Source organism: Equus caballus, chromosome 5, assembly GCF_041296265.1.
Source record: "Equus caballus isolate H_3958 breed thoroughbred chromosome 5, TB-T2T, whole genome shotgun sequence".
NCBI lineage: Eukaryota > Metazoa > Chordata > Mammalia > Perissodactyla > Equidae > Equus > Equus caballus.
In genome coordinates, this window is record NC_091688.1 from 25,070,616 (window position 1) to 25,085,452 (window position 14,837).

General features: G+C 41.8%; 1 protein-coding gene across 18 annotated transcripts in view; it reads right to left on the reverse strand.

The window, feature by feature from the left end:
• The window catches only part of HHAT (hedgehog acyltransferase), a 310,500-nt gene that overhangs the window by 182,890 nt on the left and 112,773 nt on the right, over positions 1-14,837 (reverse strand). For all 18 annotated transcript variants that reach the window (XR_011438569.1, XM_070266753.1, XM_070266748.1 and 15 more), the window contains one exon: positions 2,585-2,735. Coding sequence is in view for 17 of the 18 variants with exons in the window: in XM_070266753.1 (XP_070122854.1) it covers positions 2,585-2,735 (151 nt within the window). In the remaining variant the exon portion in view is untranslated. The remainder of the gene's footprint in view (positions 1-2,584; positions 2,736-14,837) is intronic.

The window sequence follows — 14,837 nt, forward strand, 5'->3', positions numbered from 1 at the left end:
GTGTCACCATGTGAGTGGCTGCCAAGGCCAGGCAGAATGATTTACATTGCCAGCTTTCACATCTGCTCATGACTCAATTCATCTCAGACCTAAATCCAGGAAGAGGGAGCAATTCCCTGTGTGCAGCAATGCCTCAGTAGATGGCCCAGAAATATTAGCATAAAATTAAATGTAAATAGAAACTACAAATTCAAAACTTATTTTCCCTTGGCATGCATTCTTACAGAGAAAAACCAGAGAAATGGGGACCAGAACTAGTGTAGGCTACCAGACCCTGAAAATGAACATGGTAAACCCCCCTAAGGGTGAAGGAGCATCTGCAAATAGTGCAAAAACAGACCTATAATTTTTATCCCTTTTTCAGTTAAAAAACTACGTCTGAGCATTAAATTGTGCACTATAGCTCAGAGGGAGTTAATCTTCCTTCCCAAATTCAACTACTTAATGTGGAATGGTCATTGCGTACAAAGAATGAAGGCCCAGATGTTTCTAAGTATAATTGGCAAACCAGAAAACCCTTAAAGAGACTAAAAATAAATGTGAAGGGGAAAATCTACGCCATGCATGTTAAAGGATTCGAAGATAAAAGTCTTGGTCACTCCCAAGAAAGAGCATGTACGTTATTTCATCACATGCCCTTGTAAGCATCTCCCTTTAGAACCACATCACTCCAAGGGGTCACCCCAGAGCTTCCTCCTCAGAGTAACTTTTCACTATTACTCTCTTGCCCACATGGTAACTGAGAGGGAGGAGAGAGTGTTTCAACAACCCAGAGTCTAGACTATTTGAGTCTAGTTCTAATTAAGAAGGACAAAGGTCTTGGCAGACATGCTCTCTCCACCTCTGTGGTTTGTATACAACTGAGGGTCTTGGACAAAAATAATGAATTAATTAATTAGTTAAAATAATAAAGAATAAGAAGACAACCAATTTTAATGTGAAATAGATTCAACTGTCTAAACTGCCTCTTGTGATAATCAAGGGTTGGTAGTTATGGACAAGGAGCCAGGAGCCTGGAGCGAGCATGGTTTTTATGATGCCAACTGACAATGGAGAGGCCCTTTAGGAGAATGTGCTTCCCAAGAAATGCATTAGTGCAAGCATTCACGCCAAGGAGTGTGCAGGCGGAGGAACCGTGCCAGGTCCACACCATGCACTTGTGACAAGCTGAGTCCCGACTCATTTATTGAGTAAATTACTTTTATGAGTAGGTCAAAAGTTATCAGAGCCCTCCAACCAGGCTCACCTTTTAAATAAGAACCACTCCCTGGCCCCCTAGCTAGAGAGAGTCCCTTTGCTAACCTTGCCATTATAACCGGAAATATATGATATTTGATGAAGTAATTAAGGACAAATCAAAGCAATTACTTGACATTCCTTGCAATAACCAGATGATATTTCTAATCCCAAGAAGCAAACGGGACCAAAAATAAAATGTATTTATGGAGGCTTAGATAAATTCAGCATCTATAATAAGTTACTATGGAAAACCAGGATGCCATGTGCTATCTACCCCCTTTTTAATACCAACATTAGACATGGTAATATTCACTGAGCTCTTCCTCTATCACGTCTTGGCTCTTCTGCCTACAGGGATGAAATACAAGACTGAATAGGCCACATGAATGAGCCAGAATGGCGATTCTGAGCAGGGCCAAGACCACGCTGTGGTAAATGGAGGCATGTAAAGAGCAAAATTTAAGGAAGCACTGACTCTCTGGGATGTGCCAGTCCCCACCCTGAGGTTCCTACATTAGGCTTGCAATTGCAAAAGCAAGCCTGTCACTTGTTACATGCTGGGAGTAACAAGAAAAACACAGCAGCAAGCAAGCCCATCTGGAGAACAACAGTCAGAAATGGCATGGGGCCTGAGGGATCTTTTGGGGCAAAGACTCCAAGCCAATCACACAGTTATGGGGAAAAATCAAGAGGAGGAAGAAAAAGAAAAAGCATCTGTCTATCCATATGCACCAAGTATAGGAATAATATAAGGACAAAAGCTAACATTTGTAAACATCTACTATGTGCCACCGCTTTCAATGCATTAGCTTTCTCAATCTGCAAAACAACTCTTAGAGGTGGGTATTATTATCATTATTATTATTATTATTATTACTACCATTTAAGAGATAAGAAAACTGAAACTTGGAGAGATTTAGCAATTTACCCTAGATCTGAGAGTTAGTAAATGCCAACACTGGCATATGCTATTATCCTATTTTTTTAATTGACAGTCCGACATATACAGATGTCACTTTCAAGAAAAACAGACAGCAATAAAATAATCAGTATATAGTAGCATGTCTCAGATTAGTAAGAAACCACCTTCGACAAACTTTTATGCATTTGTACACAGACTTGATGAGAAACTTTCTTCTCTCACATATCTTCATAGCCTGACAATGTTTTGGGGAGGTTCGGAAAGCATGGATTGTGATCCTATTAGATGAAGAAACTGAAGTGCCAAATGCGGCTTGAATAAAGGGCAGAGAAAGGATGGTGGCCCCTGCCCTTTGAAGCTGGCCAAACCATGGGTCCTCCCACAGGACACCCCTGAAGGGCTTTAACAAACCAAGCCACTGACCTCCACATGCCCGTGAAACTGAACATGGTGCTCACACAGCGAGGCAGGGGTGGGGGCGTGAGTCCATCCAGGCGCATGAGCAGAGCTGGGACGCCAAAGAGCACCAAGTACTTCACATAGAAAAAGAGCACTTGAGCCAACGCCAGTCCTCCTAAAAGACAGAGGGACTATTAGACACAGTGATGAGAAGTGGAGCAACCTCCTGCAAAAGATGCAACATTCCAGGAAATACACCGCCCGGCCCCACTTCTCCACCCTCTCCCTTTCGTCCCCTCAACTCACGTGCTAAAAAAAGTCTCCCATATTGATTTCAATCAATGACATTTTTGGATTAACAAATACTGAAATTTCCTCTATTCTTGACAGACAACAGAAACTCTTAGCAGTCATGCTTTGTGGATACTAGGAAAAGGAGCACAAATATATATATATATATATATATATATATATATATATATATATATTGTGTTAAAAAACTACTAGAAAGGGAAAATCTTTCCCAAATCCTTTCAAAATTTCATGAATTCACACCGACTAGGATGGCTAGAATCAAAAATCAGATCAAGAAGGGCTGGTGAAGATGTGGAGAAATTGGAACCATTATACATTGTTGGCGGGAATGCAGAATGGTGCAGCCACTTCAGAAAACAGTTTGCCAGTTCCTCAAACAATTAAACAGAGTTACCATACGACCCAGCAATTCCACTCTTTCATGTATACCCAAGAGAAATGAAAACGGATGTCTACACAGAAACTTATACTAGAATGTTCATAGCAGCATTATTCACAATAGCCAAAAGATGGAAACAATCCAAATGTCCATTAACAGATGAATGGATAAACAAAACATTGTATATCCACACAATGGAATGTTGTTCTGCCATAAAAAGGAATGAAGTACTGATCCATGCTATGACATGGATGAATCTTGAAAACATCATGCTAAGTGAAAGAAGCCAGGCACAAAAGACCACATATTATATGATTCCATTCATATGAAAGTCCAGAATAAGGAATAGACCGAAATAGAGACAGAAAGTTGATTAGTGGCTCCTTAGCACTGGGGGGCTGATGGGGCTGGGATTATGATGAGTGAGAGCTAAAAGGTAGAGTTTCTTTTTGAGGTGATGAAAATATTCTAAAATTGGCAGTGGTGATAGTTACACACATCTGTGAATACACTAAAAGCTATTGAATTATATACTTAAATGGGTGAATTGTATGGTATGTGAACTATATCACAAAAAGGCTACTTTTTAAAAAACATGAGGGCCCCAAGCTGTAACAACCATCAGCTTCTTGGCCCAAATGTGCCTTTCTGGGGTAAGAGGAATGCAGGGTGCAGGCACTGGGTGACATGCAAGATCTGAAGCACCCACTATGGCCCCCACAGGCCTCTGTGTCACAGTGACCCGTATCTCCAGCTGGGGCTCAGGATGCTCTACTGACTACCACCTTCCCTTAGGCTTCTGGGCCAGCCACTTTGACCTCTTCACCCTGGGAAGAGGGTGAGGGACCCGGGCTACAGGCTGACAAGGTACCACAGACCTGGACTGGCTGCTGGCCTCATCTATAGTGGCCTTGGCAACAGGGTGAGGAGGTGAGATAAGTCTGCTAGAGCAGTACCCGCAAGAACAAGGCTAAGGGCAAAGCGCATGAGGAAGCCCTGGAGAAGACGACCAGTGGCCATGTGCTGTCCAGCCTCACACCCACCTTCCCCAGTGTGCGAGGAAAGAGTGCAGGGCAGCTTGGTGCAGCTGATCATGTTATCTATGGGGTATTCTGAAGGAAATAGCTAAGGCTTAAAGAAGCACCAGCAGAAAGTATTACTGTCGGGGGCTCTTGATGTTACGTGAGGGTCTTTGAAAGAATGTCACTGCCATGGAATGACTGTAAATGTGGCTATGTGGCTGTAAATGGTCACTCTGTGCCAGAAGAAACACATAAGCCATTTTCTGAATATACAATTTGGGTGGAGGCAAGTGGTGGTTCAAATTCGAAAGCCACATGTGCTATGAGGAGAAAATCCCAGGAATCACTATATCTTGTTCCCATTCAGGAGTAGTCAAATAGGTTCTTTGGATTTTTGAAATCAGACTATAATCGTACCTGCTGGAAGGGCTGGGTATAAAATTCCAGCACTCTTGGATTTGTGAGGTAAGAGTCAAGGAAAAAAGCTGACATGTGTGTGTATGAATGCATATGTAAGTGTGTGTACATACACGTTCATCAGGAAGTGGGATATATTTGCAAGCAACACCGTCTTAAAAGCATTTGGGGGGCTCATGAATGCCCTGAATGGTGAAGAAATCAGTTCCACTGGCTGAGATCACAATGAGGGGACCCTGAAATATTCCAAAATTAACCACTAGGTTTTGGTGAGAAAAATCCCAGAGCTGTAAAAAGCAGGACATAAGTAAGGACGACTAATTAAAGAGCACGAAGCTTCCAGAACTGAAAATGATCAGCATGAAGAACTGAAGGTGTCAAAGAACCCATGGAAGACCGTGCATGGTTAAGGCCACCGGGAACACTTCTGTATACGAAGCATCAGAGATTTCTTTTCCCTCTTAACAGGATGCAAGATCAGGGAGAACGGGTTGCTTCCTGTCTCAAATACTGCCCTTCTGTACAATTGTCATCTACGAAGCATATGAATTAAAATGCAAGCTGAGTCTACATTTTTGTACCATTTGCACACTATTGTCATCATTCCTTCATACTTTCACATGGAACTGGGCTATAGAAAGGACTCATTTTGTGTAGGTGCTTAATATAACTCTATGGCTAGATCTAATTGAAGATGAAGTAACTGGGAATTTTTACTCCAATATGGATGGAAAGCACAAGAAGCCTCACATATATTAATACATAACAAGCGCTCTATTTACCTGTTACTTAATATTTCTTATGGATTAAGACACAAAGGCTTAAATTTATTTTTTTCCTTGATATTTTAATAACTGGTCATATTTTAATAACAAGCTCACGGAAAACAATGATGCATAATGGTTTTTAAAATATTATAATTTCTGTATTGTTTAATTTTTCAGAAAATTGTGTTTATACTCATGAGTTTAACAATTCTGCTGTCTTACTGTGAATTTTCATCATCCTTATGAAAGATGCATGGCTCATTCTTCTCTCCTCTTGACCTAAAGATTAGTCTTTCCCTTGTAAGATTTGGTCTAAGGTTTCAGGGTTAACCATAAGGATTTTCCTACATTCTCTCACTAGGCAAACAATATGCTAGACAGTAACATAAGAATATAAATGACTCTACTCTGATTGAAAGTTATTTGACATGCATAAATTGAATTAGCTTTCATTATATTCAAAAATACAAAAGTTGGCTATTTTTCGATATTTTAAAAAAAATTTGCTGGGTTTGTATTTAAAAGAGCCTCTCATTAGCAAGAATTATTCTTGATTACCAAACCTAAACCTTTCCTCCCAAAAAAGTCATAGATGAGTTCACATATTATACTCTCCCTTGACATTCATTCATCCAACAAGCATGGGCTGCATGCCTGACTACTGCATCACCAGGTAGCTAGTGTGAGAAATAGACCAGAGGTCAAATCAGGTGGGGACTCAGCCGTCAGGGGGCTAACAGGTCAGTTTCAGTAGTCCCATTTATCCTTCCCTTTTGGCTCATGGTGTTTTTTTCTGCCTTTACGCCCTATCGCTCCTTGTCCTCCTTGGCAAGTCCCATTTATCCTTCAGATCTCAGTTCAAATACAGTCTCTTCTTCATAACTTCTCTATGCTCCAAGCAGAATTAATGACTTATTTTTGCATTCATTTAATATATAGTTATTGAGCAGTGACTGCTTGCCAGATACTGAGCAATGTGGTGGTTAATAACCAGGCATGACCCCTGCCCTTACAGAGTCTACAGTCTGTTAAAAGACAGAAAAGAATGTAAATCAGGAGTGTGATAAAAACTCACACCACCAGGACAGGCAACAGTCTGAACACAGCGACTTAGACATATTTGTTAGAACATTTAACAAATAATCATTGTGTACTTATTAAGTGCCAAACATGGGTGTAGGTCCTTGGTGTACATCAGTGGATACTCCTGCTTCCATGGGGCTGATATCCTAGCAGGAGTCAACAAAAACTGGCATAAAAATAAATTCTATAAGGGGGCTGGCCCCGTGGCCAAGTGGTTAAGTTCGCGCGCTCCGCTGCAGGCGGCCCAGTGTTTCGTCGGTTCGAATCCTGGGCGCGGACATGGCACTGCTCATCGGACCACGCTGAGGCAGTGTCCCACATGCCACAACTAGAAGAACCCACAACGAAGAATACACAACTATGTACCGGGGGGCTTTGGGGAGAAAAAGGAAAAAAAATAAATAAATTCTATAAGGATACTAAGAAAGTATGGCAGAAGGTATTTCCCAAGAACAGCTCCAACAATATTTTCCATCCCACATGCTCTTCTGCAATATACTCTTGCCCCAACAAAAGTAAATCTGGGCAGGTCCTAGGACCAACAGATACAGAAGAAATGGTACTGTTCCACTTCCAAGTGTAGTTTATCACTGGCCTGGCAGCTTCTACCTCCTGCCTCTTGGAACGCTTACTCTTGGTGCACTCCTTCTTGGATCCAACTGCCACATTGTGAGATGCCCAAGTGACATGGAGAGGCCATATGAAGATGCTCTGGTGGACAGCACCAGCTGAGCTCCCAGCCAACAGCCACACTCAACTGTCAGTCATGAGAGAAGCCTCCTTAGATGTCATGCCCCGTTGAACATTTGGATGACCAAAACCCCAGCTGATATCTCACTGCAACTGCAGGAGAGACCCCAAGCAAGAACTAGCCAACCAAGTTCAATTAACCAACAGAACAGTGAAAGAGAGGAAATCATTGTTTTACACTAAGTTTTGGGATGGCTTATTACTCAGCAACAGCCAACTGAGACAGGGAGCAATAAATACAATGGAAAAAGAAAAATTGTTGAGCAGAGTAAGGGAATCCAGAAATGAGGAGGTGGTGGGTACTGCTATTTTTAAAAGGCGAGTCAGGCTGGTCTTCATCGAAAAGAGGACATTTGAACAAAACCTTGAAGGAGGTGAAGGAGTGAGCTATGCAGGCACCCTGCTCTCTCTAGGGATCTCATCATACTTTGTTCTATGGTTTGTGCCGTGGTTATCACACCAGACCATAACTGTACGATGTGTACCTAGCCTAAGGACCACAACCTCCTTAAGACCAGGAACAGAATCTTCTGCCTCTTGTATTCCCAGCACCTGGGAATATAGGTGATGCTTAATAAATGTTGCCTTGAAAAGTAACTAAATTAGTAATTTACCTTGTAGGATGAAGACTACTTCTATCATGGTTTTTCTGGGAGGGATACTGATATTCTGTCATCAACTCTGACGACTGTTAAGTCACTAGTGAAGGTCAGATCTGCCACCAAATAAAAGAATCTGCTGCAGGTTTGGGACCTCTCATTCCCAGTGTCAAGAACAAAGGCCGGAAGAGGAAAAAGAAAGAGAAGTCCTAGCTCTATTCTTGCTACTGCCTTAAAATTACTGAATGCATGGTGAATTCTACCAACCCACTGGCCACCTCCAGTTGGAAGGGCTTCAAACTCAACTTGCCCAAAGGAGAATCAGGCTTTCTCCTCCTCAAAACTAGAAACAGAACAGACTTTCACAACAGGAGGAGATTAATTCTATAAAGATTCTAGCAGGAAGTGGACTGAGAAAAGGCCCCAAATGTGGGTGTTCCCTGGCATTCAGACCTTCCTTCAGCCCTTGTAGAGAGTAACTCTACTTTAATATTACCTCACCATACCGTGAATTGACATAAAGCAGCTGGTGATTGGCTCCCATTTGGCTTTCACGCTCCTCTCAACTCTGGTCCTCAAACGAGTAGCTAAAGATCTCATATTTGGGGGGACAGGTGTGAAAGGGAAAGAGAGGCCAGGCTCAACTCAGTTTTCTCACTGGAACTACTCATTTTACCCAATTATTCCCTTCACTGTCTCTTTGTCACCCTCATTCCTCTGCCTAAGGGTCCCCCTTCTCCATTTTGTCTGCCAAAACTCTACCCTTCTTTAAGGCCCCACCTAATGCCATTATTTCACAAAGCTTTTCCAAAAGCTCCAGCCAAAATAGTCACATGGTACCTTGCAAGTACATAACATGGCACAGCTTTCTGTGAAGTCCAGTCATGTATAAGCTCGGTGGGGCAGGGACCATGGCTGTCTTCTTTACCTCCATCCCCTTAGCACCAAGCAGTGCCTGGCATGTAGCGGACATGACCAATGGGTATTTGCTGAATAAATAAATGGACTGAAAAAATGAACGCACTTTCATGTATATTATCCCACTGCTAATTTTTACCCAATCCTGTACTATAAGTATTACTCCTATATGTCAGGTTAAAAAACAAAGATTTGTAAGAATTAAGTGACCTTTATAAGCCTCCAGATTAAATCAACAGTTCAGTCTTGAACTCAGATCTCTTGACTCCAAAATCAATAACCTCTTCCCCTCCCAACGACATGCTTCCAAAGTGACCTCTCTCTGAATATACTCACAAATGTGTAAGTTTTTCTTTCTGTAATATATAAGGCTATTTTATATAAATTCTTAGATTTCAAAAATTGTTTATTTCATTTAAATATTTTATAATTTCAATTCTAAGTATCCTATCATCTACATCATGCATGAGGAAGTGGCACTGCCACCTCTATTACACATTACCTCATAGGTATTTTTGTACTTGCTTATATTGTCTCCCAGATTACAGGATGCTCAAAGCCCATCCCCACATGGCTGAACATGAGGGCCTTCAAGTAGCAGGTGCTCAATACAGAGTTGTTTATCCAATGAATGCTGCTAATCATTGGAAGTTCTTCCTGAGGTTAAACACAAAGATCCGGATTGTATTAGATGCCCTTTTGAATTGTTAGGTTCCCTACAGATTTAAAGAGCAATTTAGCATTTGCCTAATGAAAACTCTTGGAGAATCATAGAATGGGTCAAGTTGTGTCTTATGCCAGAGTTTGCCAAGGACTGGAAAGAGAGGCCCTCAGCTCAGTTGGCTGGCTGCAGAGCTGCCATCTTTATGTTTGAGCCCTGCCCTTGGGATTTCCATAATTAGTGTAAGGTACTGGTTACAGCTTCCTTCCGTTTTAAGAGGCAGGTTGTCTCTGCACTGTCCCCGCCAGCTTGTGCCACCCTGACTCACTGCTACCCTCCCATCTCCAACCTGTCCTAGCTCCCGACTTCACCTCTGGACCTTTCCTGCTCCAAAGCAAATGACTCCACTCACTTTCCCCTTGCCTACATCTAACATATTCTAGATTTTGCTTAAGTGATCTGTTATCAAGTCTGTTCAGATTCAGGAAGCTTGGATATCTTATAAAAGTTTCTTCTCAGATAAAGTTCTTTATAAGAACATCTCATGACTATGGTTAATGATACCGTATCTTGCACTTAAAAATTTAAGAGGGTAGATCTCATGTTAAGAGTTCTTACCACAATAAAAAAAAAGAATCTTTCACATATGAGATCCAGGATACCTACTAGCAGTATAAAGATTAATCAAGAAAAATATAGACCAGGAAGCACAATATAAGGTAGAAGAAGTACCAAGACAGACTTGGAGATGTTGCTTACAGCTGGGGTATCAGGAGGAAGGGAAACTCTCGAGCTAAGAAGGCCTACACCAGAGATACTCACAGGTTCCTGTAGTGACACTGAAGAAAAGATGGCTATTGCCTTGCAGTAGTTATGTAATGTTCTTTGTCAGGAGGAGGAGATGATCAGTGCCAAGAAAACCAAGTCAGTAAATGTAACTGATGGGGAAGGGAGTGAGGTAATGGGCAGAACTGAGAAACTGCTGCCAGGGCTCCAGAGGAACAAGTACTGCGTCAAGAAGGGAAGAAGGGTGTGCTGGTGAGAGATGCAGGCAATGGCTTTTGTGAAGCCTGCCCAGCCTGAAGAGGCCAAGAAGGTAAAGGAATTCAGTCATTTCTAGTCACAGTTCTGGGAATAAACAACCATAGCAGATGCTGTAATTTCAACCTAAACTTAAGAATTTGGAAGTTGAACCTGTAGTCCCACCAGGTAGGAGCTAGCATCCTCACCTACTGGTCTCAGTAGGGTAACTGACCCGCTGAAGGAGAAACTGGTTGGAACCCAGCAGTTAGTTCAGATTCATCCACCTCACCATCCCAAGCTGAATCTCTGACTAAGGTGAACCCCCGTAATTCACCACCCTGGGCATGGACTGTATCACAAGATTCCCTGCTCATTCTGTAGTAATAATGTGCTCTAAACAACTGACTCTATGTTGATGATAAGGCCACCCAGACCCAACAGATGGCCTTCCAGGGCTTAAAAAGGAGAGTGGTCCCAGGAACCCAGGCTGCATCCACCCCACGAGCAGGTCACAGCAGAAGGTTCCAAGGCTGCTTCTAAGAAATGAAAATACTGAGCACTCAGTGCAAATAATGCCAAACCAAGGAGTGAGGGGAGACAAGGAGACAAAAAGACCATGAGCCAGAGAGGCTGCAGGAGTGGTAATCAAAGACCTCAAAGCCTCAAACTGGAGATGAGCAAAGAGGGAGGATGGCAAATGATGCAAGAACAGATTCAGGTTGGTTCAGGAGTGATCTCGGGCATGTAAAATTCTGGCCACAAAATTTCTTTCGAGTGACAGTAAAGAGGAGGACAAAGAGGCCAGGCTGTAGTCCTCAGGTGGGTCTCAATCCAGGAGGGGGAGCAGCCAACCAGGAGGTATGTCAGAGCTCCACCCTTTCTCCTTGCCTTATGATTGTGAGGGTGGGATCTACCACAACCTTCACGTGTGGCTCCTTAAACAGCTCTATGTCATCTCCCACTTGTCTTACTAGTTACCAGTAGCCATTTAGAGCAATAGTCACAGATGCAGTAAAAGTGTAAAGAAATGCATGAGAGCAAAAATAACCAAATTCGAGATAGTGGGAACTATTTAGGGAGAGGGTGGGAAATGCAATCAGGAGCACTATCCGAGGGGCCTTCAACTATGTTGGTAATAATTTCTTAAACTAAATGATGAATAAACATGTGTTCACTATATTTTCTTTATGACTTTTTATTTATTTATTCACTTTAAAGTATGCTTTTTGGTGAGGAAGATTGGCCCTGAGCTCACATCTGTTGCCAATCTTCCTCTTTTTTTTTTTTCTCCCCAAAGCCCCAGTACATAGTTGTATACACGAGTTGTAGGTCATTCTAGTTAGTTCTTCTACATGGGACGCCACCACAGCATGGCCTGATGGCCAGTGTGTAAGTCCACGCCCAAGATCCAAACCAGCATACCCCAGGCCGCCAAAGCAGAGTGTGCAAACTTAACTACTACACCACTGGGCTGGCCCCTCTTTATGACTTTTTAAATGTCTCAAGTGTGTGTGTGTGTGTGTGTGTGTGTGTGTGTGTGTAAAATATATAGTCTCGACTGCCAGGGCAAGTTCACCAACAACCTAGTCTCTGAGAATGCATCATGGGATGATAATAACAGCTACTGATTATGGAGCACTTACTATCTGTCTACCCCACGCACTATGCATCATCATATTTAATTCTCATATCACCTCTCTGTGGATATTATTATTACCCACATTTCACAGATAGGAACCTGGGCACAGAAAGGTTACAAAATTTGCCTAAGATCACACACCAATAAGTAGCAGAGTTGGGACTTGAATTTGGGTCTGCTGCCCCAAAGTTACCACGTCTGCTGGATTCACACATAACCCTGAGACCAGACTTGGAACAGAGTCAGTGTGAAGTAGACTAGATGACAGGACAACCAGGGAGCTGTTAAAGGGAGCTGCAGGGGGTAGTGCAAGCAGTAGAAACCTGCAGAGACAGAGCTCTAAAGATGCTCAGGAAAGCCAGCCTCAAAAAGCACATGGTAAGCAAAGACATCCAAAAAACCAATGCACAATGGGGGTGGACTGCCGTGAGCACTTTCAGGTTCACAGATTTGAGAATTCTGATCCTCTCAGCATCCAAACGAGTAGTTACCAACTCAGAAACCCAAAGGAGAGTTTACCTCCAAAAATGCTTAATCTTTGGACATATTAGTTATTGGAAAATAAATCACCACAATGCTTCTTTTCAAAGAAAGAGTATGTTGCTAGGGGAAAAAAAAGTTACCTGGATAGAGTATTAAATCCTGTTTGTCCATCCTTTTTAATTATAAATTGTTAACATCATGGGGGAAAGGCTATAAGCTACAATAGTCACACTTAAGATCAAAATTATCATTATCCAATAAAAATATTGAAGACTTCACAAAATATATCTTGAAGTAAAATCAAGGTGTTCCAGAAGCTTTTTTGTTTGTTTGTTTGTTTCGGTGAGGAAGACTGGCCTTGAGCTAACATCATTGCCAATCTTCCTCTTTTTGCTTAAGGAAGATTGTCTCTGAGCTAAGATCCATGCCAATCTTCCTCCATTTTGCATGTGGGATGTCACCACAGCATGGCTTGATAAGCGGTATGTAGGTCTGCTCCTGGGATCTGAACCTGTGAACCCCGGGCCACCAAAGCAGAATGCGTGAACTTAACCACTATGCCACCAGGCCAGCCCCCGGAAGCATTTTTATATGGCAAAATGAATTTAAAATCTTTAAAAAAAGAAACAAAACTGGTTCTAGTAGTATAACAGAACAGATATGCTGAAATAAGAGTTTACGTATGCCCAAAATGCTCTTCCCATCCAAAAACCATGAGGGAAGAGACCCCACAGAAGAGAAGCACAGTAATACTACACACACATAGCTATAGAAGACAATGAAATAATGTGGGGAAAAGAGGGAGATTTACACAGGGCCAAAGGACTTGAAAATTCTGAAAAGCAAATTTGCAGGTGGAGACCAGGTAAAGATTACTGTTTGAATTTTGATGCTTTGATGTGACTCACTTTGCCCACTAGAAGAGTTCTGTAAAGTCTATGTGCAAAGACAATGGGAAATTAACTACTAATTAAAGTATTCTATTGCAAATCCTTCCAGGAGCGAAGAATCCCTTTAGAAAGCAAATAATTGCCTCCCTAAAGTATTCAACAAATTCAGATTTCCATATATCAACTTTGCTTAAAAGAAAGATACATCTATTTTACGTGATCTAAGAAGCTACCGGTACCCTAAGTTACCTGGGCACAACAATGAGTTAGATAGGGATCGACAAAGATTGCAGTATTCTGAGGGATACTGAGGATGGGCAGGGAATAGCTAGTGTTTTAAATAACTGTGGTGCAGCTTGCTGCCCTTTATAATGCCACATCAAGCAGGCATGTCTTCCATTCTGCAAGCAGGCACCATGAAATTACCCTCACACCACATGGAACATCTGTAATTGAACAGTCAGGTTCCACAGTAGTAAATCCCACAGAAGCTTCCGGTTCACACTGCATTAATTTTAAATAAGCTCAGGATTCTAATCCAAGGAGACAACTTATAAAAATTAATTTTTTTCTACTGTATCTTAACAAACCTCAGAGCATTTGATGCCTCCACAGGGTGGAAAAAGAAGAGATTCTTATGCTATCAGACACATGCTTGTGCCCCTAATTTTCAAAACAAACATCAGATGCCAAATGTCTTATCCCTCTCCTCTCATTGTGATGCTGTAGAATGAGAAAAAGCAAATGGATGACTGTGTTAGCATTTCATTACCATTTAGATAGGTGCACAGACATTATTTCAACAACAGCTGGCGCTGAGACCCACAGTTCAAAAAACCCTCTGACTACATGCATTTAGGAGATGGGTCTCTAAACGCCAACCAGTGAGCAGTTAAGATTTCAAAAAGAACTCTAATGTACATTCCACAGAGCTTTATTGTATCTTTACCATGTAAGAACTAACTTTCAATAATTTTCACCTCCCCACTTCTTCACTCACTCTCGAACCCCTTGTCAAAGCTCTCTTGTATCCCCATAAACTCATATACCTGGATTTACCACAGATTTGCCATAGTGAAACACCGTTCGATAATGAAGTCAAGAAATGTAATCTTTTTGAGCTCTTTTAAAGAAAAAACACAAATTACCACCTTTGCCCCCCCCCCAATCTGAGGCTTTGTCCAGTTGGGGTATAGTTCCAGTCTGCCATATTTTGTCTTCTTATAAGATCCTGAAGTTCAAAAGAAAACGAGTGGATACATGTCATGGTACATGTGTCCAAACTCATAGAATGCACAACACCAAGAGTGAACCCTATCGTAAACTATGGA